Below are 10,056 nucleotides of genomic sequence, written 5' to 3'. Positions count from 1 at the left end.
ACATGTTCTACTAATTGTTTAATTGACCTACCTATACTGGAATGGGTTTTATGAGTTCTTTGAGTATGTTTAGTACATCCTCACAATAAATTATAAAAAGGAGAGCAACCAAGAGAGAATAAATTTCGTGTAAACAAGATATGGTCTATAACTTTTATCTACTCACTTTTTTTGAATTATGATAGTTTTTAGTTTTATCCCGTGTCAAACTTTTTAAAGCTTGATTAAGTGCATAGAAAAATATACCAATGTTTACACTATCAAATACGGTATACTCTAAAGATATACATTATGGCCGACTTAATAACACTAGTTTGGCGCTAAGATTTTTAATACATATTTCCATAAATTTTGTCAAACTATTATAAATTTGAAACAAAGGAGGTAGTAACCTTTCCCATTTGTTGTAATGACTATATGACCCATTACGTCAATTGGGAAAATAGGGAGTTATGCCAGTATTTATTTCCACAATAGAATGTGATCTAATCCTAAGATCACTACCTAAATGTGAAAAATAGGGCAAGCTAATCTGTTTGGACCTCTAAGTGCAGAACCTTCGTGTGGGGTACTATGGTTTGTGAACGAGATCACACTTGGGAGTTGTGTCTTGGCTATTTCCGCCTTCCACCACCCTTATATACATATTAGTACGCCTCGCAAGATTAAGAGGGTTTAAAACGTGGTCACACTTGGGAATTTGTCTACCCATCAGTAGGAGAAAGCCTGTCGGCAGGGGTGTGAAATTGGCCCTTAGTGGCGTTTATTGGACACGCCACTGTTTATGAGCCACTCATAATTGTTTGTGGTGTCATGCAACACTGCACGCCACTGGTAAGAAGTAGCTAGTGGAGTGCACCACCGCACGCCACCGTAGCAAAAGGATGGCGTGTCAAAGTGCATGCCACCCGTAACTTCGTCGCCCGCGAAACACAAATCCGTCATCGGGGATCACCGCCAGTACGGGTAGCTTCAATAATACATCCATCTGAAATGTGTTTAAATAGCGGCAGGATTATGAATTTAACTAAGATACCAATTTTTTCGTTCATTTTAGATATCATTTACAAAGTAACCAAAATTAAACCCTAACCTAAACCCTAGTCTTAACATAATCTAAGTGGTGCATTTGCCTCCGGCCGAGAGGAACTTGGTTGCTGCTTGGTAGTGGCTGAGATGGAGGTTGCGGCGCAGCGACTACCAAAGCTGCACCAACGACGCCTCGGCGGCCAGCTGCATGCCACGTCCAGCGCTCTTGTCCCACCTGCTTCCTCCTCTTCTACCTAGCTAGGCGACAAGCGGAGACCGAGGTGGTCAGTGGAGCGATCACGGTGTCGGTGCTAAATCCAACATATCTCGAGGTAGGAGTCCTAAGGTAAGCGTCTTGAAGCGATGGTAATATGGACACATGATTCACTCAGATTTGGGCTCTCTCGAGGAGATAATACCCTACGTCCTGCTTTTGATTATATTGATATGGGCATCGTACAAAGTACATGTACCTACCACGAGATTGTTCTAATGAATATGAGATTTGATGATCTATCAACTAACCTAGCCTCGGCTTATATAATATACCGGAGACCTTGGATAACAGGAGTCCTAGCCGGCTACGCCGGTGGAGAGGAGTCCTTGTCTTGAGCAGCAAGTCTTGTGGGATTTTCCTCAGATATGTCATGGGCTATCCGAAGTGGCACATTGATGAACCATCATGGGGGTCCTCGGCCCGACCCACCTGGCCGGGAAACGAAGTGATGAGTACACCCTAGTCCAAGACTCCACCAGTAGCCCCTTGAACCGGTCTTCAAGTTGGGGACGCTCCTCAGTTCTTCTGAACTGTCCTTCGTCTTCAGTCATCAGTCTTGAAAGCTGGTTCGACAAATCTTTCCATCTCCAATCTCGAGGATCGCCGAGGTGTATCCAAAGAGTTCACACGTCGGGTATCCGAGGAGTTCACAAGTCGGGCATCCAAGGAGCCCCTTTTAGTTCATGGCTTTTATCAATGCCTTGTTATTTTTTACTCCACACCTCGGGTTCAAAGTGTTTCCCGAGCGGCGGTGTCTTCTTGCATCTGAGCTCCAACACCAGACCGCATCCGAGGTGTCCTTTTGCAGCCGATCTCCAACGCTGGTCGGCATCCGAGCTGTCATAGATTACCTCGGTCCTGAAAAGGTTGAAGAAGTTTAGCCGAGCTTAATACCGAAATTTTCCTCTAGGGAGCCATCCACTCGCATCCGAAATTTATGCCGTACTACTTCCAAGGTGGTGCACCACCTCGGCCTTTTTGTGGTTTTTTTATCGGTGTGATTTATTCTCTACCGAGATGTATAACTAGTAGCCCTCAAGGTGTGTGCCGGCCTAAAATGCGAGATGCACCTGAAGGATACGATAAAAACTTTTGATCCCAGTATCCTCTAAGACTCAGGCCGATTTCACGAAATCTGCCTAAGGAACAAGTCTTTACTCGACATCATACTTAGATACTTAGGAAAGGAAACACAGTGCGCAATAGCTCCTAAGACCCAGGTTGGATGCGGTCGACTGAACTGAGGATCTTAATCTCCTTGGAAACTCTATTGCACTTTAAATTTCTGTATGAATACACAATGCATTAGCCCCCGAGACTTGGGTTGGGCCACATGGCAGACCGTGCGGGATGGAAAAGATTTCCCAAGATGAACCATCACGCGGGACACCTCTTTCAACAGGATGTTCTGCCATATGAAAGAAAATCATAAAATAGGTTAACGGTGCCAAAAGCTCGGAAAACCAAAAAACTCATGTAAACACTTTACGTCTGAATTGAATCAAGTTTTTTGGTGCCAACCAAAATAGGGCTTAAAATTAATTTGTGCTTTCATCATGCTTTAACATGACACATCCGATCTCTAGAGTTCAAGTGGGTCAGCCCTTGGCTTCAACCTCCCTTCCCGAAGGTGGACTGCTTCCATGCCAGTTTAGCGAAGTAGACTCGAGCAGCTTTAGAGTGAAACCAGGCCATTTGTCTATTGACCATATACACGGGGCGAAAAAAGAGTGTTAGAAAAAGATTTTGCAATGACTAAGAAGAAAACAATTATTATAAAACGGCTCATATAAATTTAAGAGCCACCAGTTAATATGGGAAAAAAAGAGTTTTTCACAAACTACATTTTTAAGAAACAAAGTTTTAACAAACAATTTTTTGTTTACCAAAAATATAACACAGAGTCAAATCGAACAAAAATTAAAAATTGAAAAAAGTTGATCATGAAAGCGACTTAGTTGGTGAATATGCCCGGTGTTGATGACGTGGTCCGAGTTTGCGATGGGGCGAGGTCACAACCCCAAGGCGGTCCTGAGGTGCCCGAGCCAAGAGGTCGACTTGATGATGTGACAGCACAACACTACCGATATGTCGAGCCGAAGCCCCAGTCCAGCCAAGGTGATGAAGCAAGTCGACAGGGTGACGCCGGAGTTCCCTAAATAGGTCGATGAAGCGATGGCGAAGCCCTCGGTCCCTCCCAGGTGACGAAGCGGGTCGGTGTGGTGATGTCGGAGCCCCCATGCAAGTCGGTGTGTCGAAGCAGGTCGGCGAGGTGGACATCGGCTCGATGAGGCGATGCCGAAGCATGCCGAAATTTGTGACGTGGTTGATGCCAGCTTGAAGAATTAACAGTGCAGCGATGACGACGCGACCGACCTATGCACTCCTCAGGGCAATGATGTTGTCTTGGTGATGATTTAGGTTTTGCAATGCCAACCTCTATGTTTCGCTCTCCGAGGTGGTGATCGTCAGCTCGATGAAGCGCCAACGCAGTTGATGCTCGTGCTAGTCGGCATCCGTGGAGCAATGTGGTTGGACTGGTTTGACACCGACATGACAGTGAAGATAAATCGTATACCAGCGACATGACCCCATGTGCCCAAACACGCCACTATATATTCGTTGGTGAGGGGCACATGGGACACGTCACTGGTATACAATTAGCAGCGGCACGCTGTTGGTATTACCAGTGGCGCGTTTTATGTCAAACCCCACGGATGCTTGGTCTCCTATAAGGGTATTTTCTACTAGTGACCCCTTTGACTGGGGTTGAAAGGGGGTTGACCAGTGGATTTTCTTATTCTTTGTTTATGTTGGGGTAGGTCATAGGAACATGAAAAATCAAATTTGAGAGCAAGTTCTCACAAGATTCCCTCTAGTGGCCTCGAGGTGGGGGTTTCACCATCTATCCGCTACACATTTCTGCGGGATAGTGCGGTTTGTGAATGAGCTCACAATGTGAGTTGTGCATTAGCTTTTTCCACCTTCCACCACACCCTTACATACACAAGTTAGGACCCAACACACGACTCTGAGGGGCTCCAACACCTCTTCATCCCGACAACAGCCATACCAAGCCCTGACCCATGGGCCCCATGCCGTCAACCCTTTTGACCGGCGTCAAAAAAGGGATTGAGCAATGGACTTTTCTACTTTCCGTGTTGAAACATGGAACCAAATTTGAGTCCAAGTTCTCACAAGATTCCATACGGTGGCCTTGTGGTGAGGGTTTCTCCCTTAAGTGGAGAATCTTTTGTGGTGTGGTGTGGTTAGTGAACGAGGTCACACTTGGGGGTTGTGTATTTGCTATTTAGACTTTCCACCACCCTTACATACATATGTTAGGACCCCACGTAATATTCGATGTGTTTCCGACACCTCCTCGCCCCGACAATGGACAAACACTAACCCGGGGCCAATAAGATTCCCTTCCGGTGTCGTTGAAGTGTGAGTTTAGCCCTATAAGTGATTTCATGCACAAATTTCCCATTTTATTTATTTATTTATTTGCCTTTGGTTGAATTCAACATTCGGTCAAAACTTTGAGGAGTGTGCTGAGCGAAACACACTCGGCAAAGCTTCTGATTCCGCCGTATTTTATGTGTGTTGAGTGTAACACTCAGCAAAGTTTCTGATTTGCTGAGCACTATTTGTTTGCTGACTCTTATAATCAACAAAGGGAAGTAGCCTTTGTTGTTTGCTGAGTTACGAAGATAATATAGTCGGCAAAGCGTTGGATACACAACGATGTTGAGTTTTCCCGTAGTGATTCCTCAGAGAAGAACACGGGAATAAAAAAACATGGATCTGGTCGACAAGATTTTAGGCTAAATGAATGTAATATTGAGTCGAAGTAGTGCTTAAATAAATTATTTCTTCTTAAAAAGTCCACACTGCACTTGTAAATCAGGGGTTAGATTTTAATTTGTACTAGTCACCTCCAGTTGGTAGTAAAAGTACGATCAAAAGAGCCTTATTTTCATAGGATAGGAGTAATATATGTATGATAGACATAGTCGGGTCCTATAAAAACGTACTCCCTCCGTTTCTAAAGATAAGTCTTTTTAGAGATTTCAATATGGACTACATACGGATGTATATATACATATTTTGGAGTGTAGTTTCATTCATTTTGCTTCGTATGAACTCCATATTGAAATCTATAAAATGATTTATATTTAGGAAAGGAGGGAGAGTATTTGCCTTGTTTGTTGTACATAGCTTAACGGTGGTGAGTAGATTTATCATCCGGAACTACGTGTAGGGATGCTTTGGAGTAATTAACTCTGGCTTGTAGTAAGATAGCGTTGGGCTGTTTGTGTTTTGTAATTCAAAGGCGTCAGCAGGAGGAATTCAGTGTTGCATGTTAATTCACACACCGCTCTAATGCATGGTGCTGACAGGACCACACGATCTTGGAGTAATTAACTGTGCTGTTGCATTGCATATGTTGGTGCAGCTGGAAGTACTACTATCCATATTGCGAAGATTCGAAGAGCACTCCGCATGGTCGAAGAAGAACGATTCACACCATTCAGCGTGCGGATCGGCCCTTACCATGAAGCGTCAATGGTGCAACCCTCGGAAAACAATCCCCATGATAAAAAGGGGAAAGAAGTCATGGAAAACGAGCAGAATAAGAGCGTCTTGGTCGACAGGTTAGTGAGTGTGCTTCTTGAGCAACCTGGAGAGCTGGAGAATCTGATGGCAAGGGCGATGGAATGCTACGCAGAAAAAAAGGGGAAACAACCATGTGATAACGAACTACGTATCACAGAGCAGGAGAAGAGCGTCTTCGTCGACAGTGTTTTGAGTTTGACTTTCGAGGATAGGAAGGAGGAAGCCCCGCAATTGACTCTCCAAGAGCACAAGGCTCAGGTAATCGAAGATCTGAAGAACCTGAAGACGATGAAATGCTACGCTGGTAATCCGAGAGCTGAAGAAACTGAAGAAGCCTTCGCGGATATGATGATGCGCGACGGGATATATGTTCTCTGTTTACTTGTGGACATGGTAGAAACATCCCCTGGAGAAGGAGACGTTCGCCCGGACGAGATTGATTTGTTACGGGACGTGGTGTTCCTCCTTGAGAATCAGATACCTTGGATCGTCCTCAAGGAGTTGCAAAGGCTAGCTGGCTACAGCAACGAGCCAGGCCTCCTCTGCACACGTGTCCGGGATCTGCTGGCCGAAGGGCGCTACATCACAAAGGCAACGCCGGAGTCGCCAGCAAAAGAACCTGCTCACCTGCTGCACCTGGTGCACACCTACTTCGCCCCACCCAAATCTGGTGTAGCAGCAATTGACATCGTCAAGAACAAGGGAACAGGTGGAATTTTGCATTAGCATATATAGTATATAATTAAATTAGGATGCATTTTTCAACATAATTTTTCTTGTTTTAACAACAGCTACGCGGTGGCACAGGTCCATGGAAACGAGCGACGCTGTACCGCAAGTGCGCCTACGTGGAGTTCAAGCGTCGGGAGTTCGAGGCCGGGGTGGAATCCATCCTTGACGTGAGCCTTCAGGGAGGCACTCTCCTCATCCCTTGCTTGCAGATCGACGGCAACACGTGGACCATCCTACGCAACCTGATGGCGCTGGAGGAGCAGATGTCGGAGAGGCCGGTGACGACATACTGCGTTTTCATGTCGCAGTTGGCACGCCAGGCTGAGGACGTCGAGTTCCTCGAGCATGAAGGTATCATCATTAATTTCCTGGGCAGCAACGAGGTGGTCGTAAAAGGCTTCTCCAACCTCTGTGAGGGAGTGATCACCGACAAGCCAAGCTACCTCTACGACATTTGGCACACGCTGGACAAGCGCTCCAAGAGTCCATGGAACAAATTCATGGGATCATTCATGGAGAGGAACATGCTCGACAATGTGCAGTTCGTGGCATTCATTGGCGCCATCATTCTGCTTATTCTTCAAATAGCTCAAGTAATTATTGGGTCCCTCTCCTTAATTAATAAGCAGAAATAGTCGCACAAATTTAGTTCCACGTGTCTGCCCCAGCAGTTTCGGTGGCACGATATGTCGGTCAGTTTGGTGTCAAGTTTCAGTTATCTGAATATAAGCCATGTAGCGTGAGTCAAGTTCACGTTTTTTATTTTTATCAGTTTTGTTAGAACTCATCTAGATGAGATATAATTTGGTCTCATTCATCTTTTATAGCCATTGGATGTGATGCTATAAGATGCTATAAGATGCGTGTGTGCTGACGTGGATGTTATATGTTCTTGTTTTCCAAGTGAATGAGACCAAATTATATCTCATCTAAATGAGTTCTAGGTACTCCCTATTTTTATTTTGCGACTTAGTCTTGTTGAGCTAGCCTCTGTAACCGAGTAAAAATAAAATGAGCGAAAGGTGAAAACCTGTACGTTTAACACAGCGCCAAACAGTGTCAATTCCTGTCTTGACTCTTGAGTGATTTTGCAGAGCAACTGGTTGATCGGGTCGAGCTTATTATGGGGTTCTAGGAATTGTGTCCAGTAATAAATTTCCTAACGGAACCATACAAGATTTTTACGGTGAAAAAAATAGACCTACTATGAACCAAAACAAAAACATACATAAAATAAATAGTTGACGGATTATGTTATGCATGTAAGCCTTGAATATTTTTTCTTATTGAAGCCAATCCTTTTCCATCATATGGAATGGACGATGGTACGATAATTGATCAGATCTTGGCCTAAGAAAATCGGTCCTTGTTGACCTAAGTGGGAGGGGCAAAGAAGAAATCAACGGTACCCACTCAAGTTAGGTTCGTTTTAGTTGCAATTTTGTTTGTTAGCCAACCTATCACATGACCACTAGGCCACTTAGTTCATCTCGACTCGATCCCACATTGGCCTAAACAACTAGACCAACTCAATGATAACAAGAGATAATGAGTTTATCTAAATCGTTCTACCAAAGTGATTGAACATACCATGCTAGCTAGTAAGAAAGTGGTAGATCCATAGTCGAACTTAGCCGGCGCTCAATGCTTGCACGGCGTGGCCTGCCTCCGGTGCTCCTAATTAGTTGGCTAGTTGGTGTAGGCGTAGTGCTGGTCGTTGGAAACGTGTTGTGTTTGCTCCAGTTGTTGCCATTGTGTTGTTCTACCTAGCACCTTGTATCTTCTTCCCGCTTTGCTTTGCTTTGCATTCATTTCCTTTGTAATGTGACGCCTCTGTAATCCTGGCTGGTTGATGGCTCTGTTGATTCAAATCCGGGCTAGGTTCGCGCTCTTCTCGGACTCGGCCGGCACCTTTTATCTAAAAAAAACTTAGCCGGAAAGCCCTTACTAGCATTAAAGACAATGTCAAACAACATTCATTTCACACAATATTCCCCAAGCAAAGTTGCATGAATGCATGATGATTCACAGTAGAAAGTTCTACATGAAAGGTTGCCACTTTTATTACCCAACAAGTAAAGGAAATAAGTGAGGTTCTATAGAAAAGACTGCTGCTCTACCCTATACAAGTAAATTCTACAAACATGGCAGGCACCAGCCCCTGTTCGGCTGGTGGTTCCGGTTCCAGCCACCAACCGGAACTAGAGCGCCTCGCTCCTGGCGCAACCCCTTTAGTCCCGATTGGTGTCTAGAACCGGGACTAAAGGCCAGTCTTTAGTCCCGGTTCTAGACGTCAACCGGGATTAAAAAAAAGTGCCTATATATATATAAAATGTTGTCAGTGTCTTAGAATAATCTCATACATAATCAAGATTCATGTGTGTCGATTTATAAAATGGGTGCAATTAACCTCCAAGTTCCTCGTTGCACTGTAATGAAACAAAAGCACCGAAAATTAAACCCATCAAAGATTGACACCCTGAAGAGGATCAGATTTCACCTCTTTGCAAATGGAAATAAATCTAACTGGAAATTGGTACTAACCTTCCCGCAAAAAAAAGGAAATTGGTACTCCCTCTGTAACTAATATAAGAGCGTTTAGATTACTAAAATAATGATCTAAACACTCTTTTATTAGTTTATGGAGGGAGTACTAACCAAGCATTGCTCCGAACAGCATCAAACAAGAAAAATTAAACTACCGTGTATTCAGATAAATAATCAATGTTACTCATGCAATCGGCTGAAGATATAATAGCTGGAGTCTAACTACCTGAGTTTGCTTCTAAAAATTGTGTGGAAAAGAAAACAATTAAAGAAATGTAGTGTTCTCAGCTGTCACCTAGAAGTACATGGGACTGAAATATGGTGATAACATCAGTTCCATGGTTCAATTGGTTATATGGTGTAAGCCTGAAGAAACAATATGGCATTCACATTACTCCGACTAGAATCACGACTAATATCAATATTCATACTCTCCCAACCTGAACTTAAAAAACAGTAACAGAACCAGAACTTCCAAAAGCATTGCATATCTAATACAAATCAGAACATTCAGAAGTCCATGGCTGTACAACCTTATAAACCGTGTATTTTAGTTGAGGGAAGTATCATTAGTTGGCCTAGCTTTGAGTAGCTGCAAATAGAGTTTTTTCCATGAAAATTGATCTTCTTCTACAAGTAATTGACAAAGCATTGTAGAAACTCATGACTCACTTATGTCAAATCGAGCTATTACTAGTGGTGCCAACTAAGCTAGTGATGAAGTGATTCCTGAAATAGGAGTATGCAAGAACAATAACTGAAATAGTTTTCCAACATAAAGCAACTCCCTATTTTTTTCGAGAAAACGCAAAAGAGTTTACGTTTCATTTCATTGAATAGGAAGAGAACAG

The 10,056-nt window shown here is 43.7% G+C and overlaps 1 protein-coding gene across 1 annotated transcript in view; it reads left to right on the top strand.

Annotated features, from left to right (window-relative positions):
* The window catches only part of LOC119271135 (UPF0481 protein At3g47200-like), an 11,762-nt gene extending 4,348 nt beyond the window's left edge, over positions 1 to 7,414 (top strand). Inside the window, exons 3-4 of the mRNA XM_037553071.1 lie at positions 5,766 to 6,635; positions 6,734 to 7,414. Coding sequence (XP_037408968.1) covers positions 5,766 to 6,635; positions 6,734 to 7,293 — 1,430 coding nt within the window. The 3' untranslated portion in view covers positions 7,294 to 7,414. The remainder of the gene's footprint in view (positions 1 to 5,765; positions 6,636 to 6,733) is intronic.
* The last annotated feature ends 2,642 nt before the right edge of the window (positions 7,415 to 10,056 follow it).

Source organism: Triticum dicoccoides, chromosome 3A, assembly GCF_002162155.2.
Source record: "Triticum dicoccoides isolate Atlit2015 ecotype Zavitan chromosome 3A, WEW_v2.0, whole genome shotgun sequence".
Taxonomy (NCBI): domain Eukaryota; kingdom Viridiplantae; phylum Streptophyta; class Magnoliopsida; order Poales; family Poaceae; genus Triticum; species Triticum dicoccoides.
The sequence above is the reverse complement of the archived record's forward strand: the minus strand, read 5'-3'. Positions and strand labels throughout refer to the sequence as shown.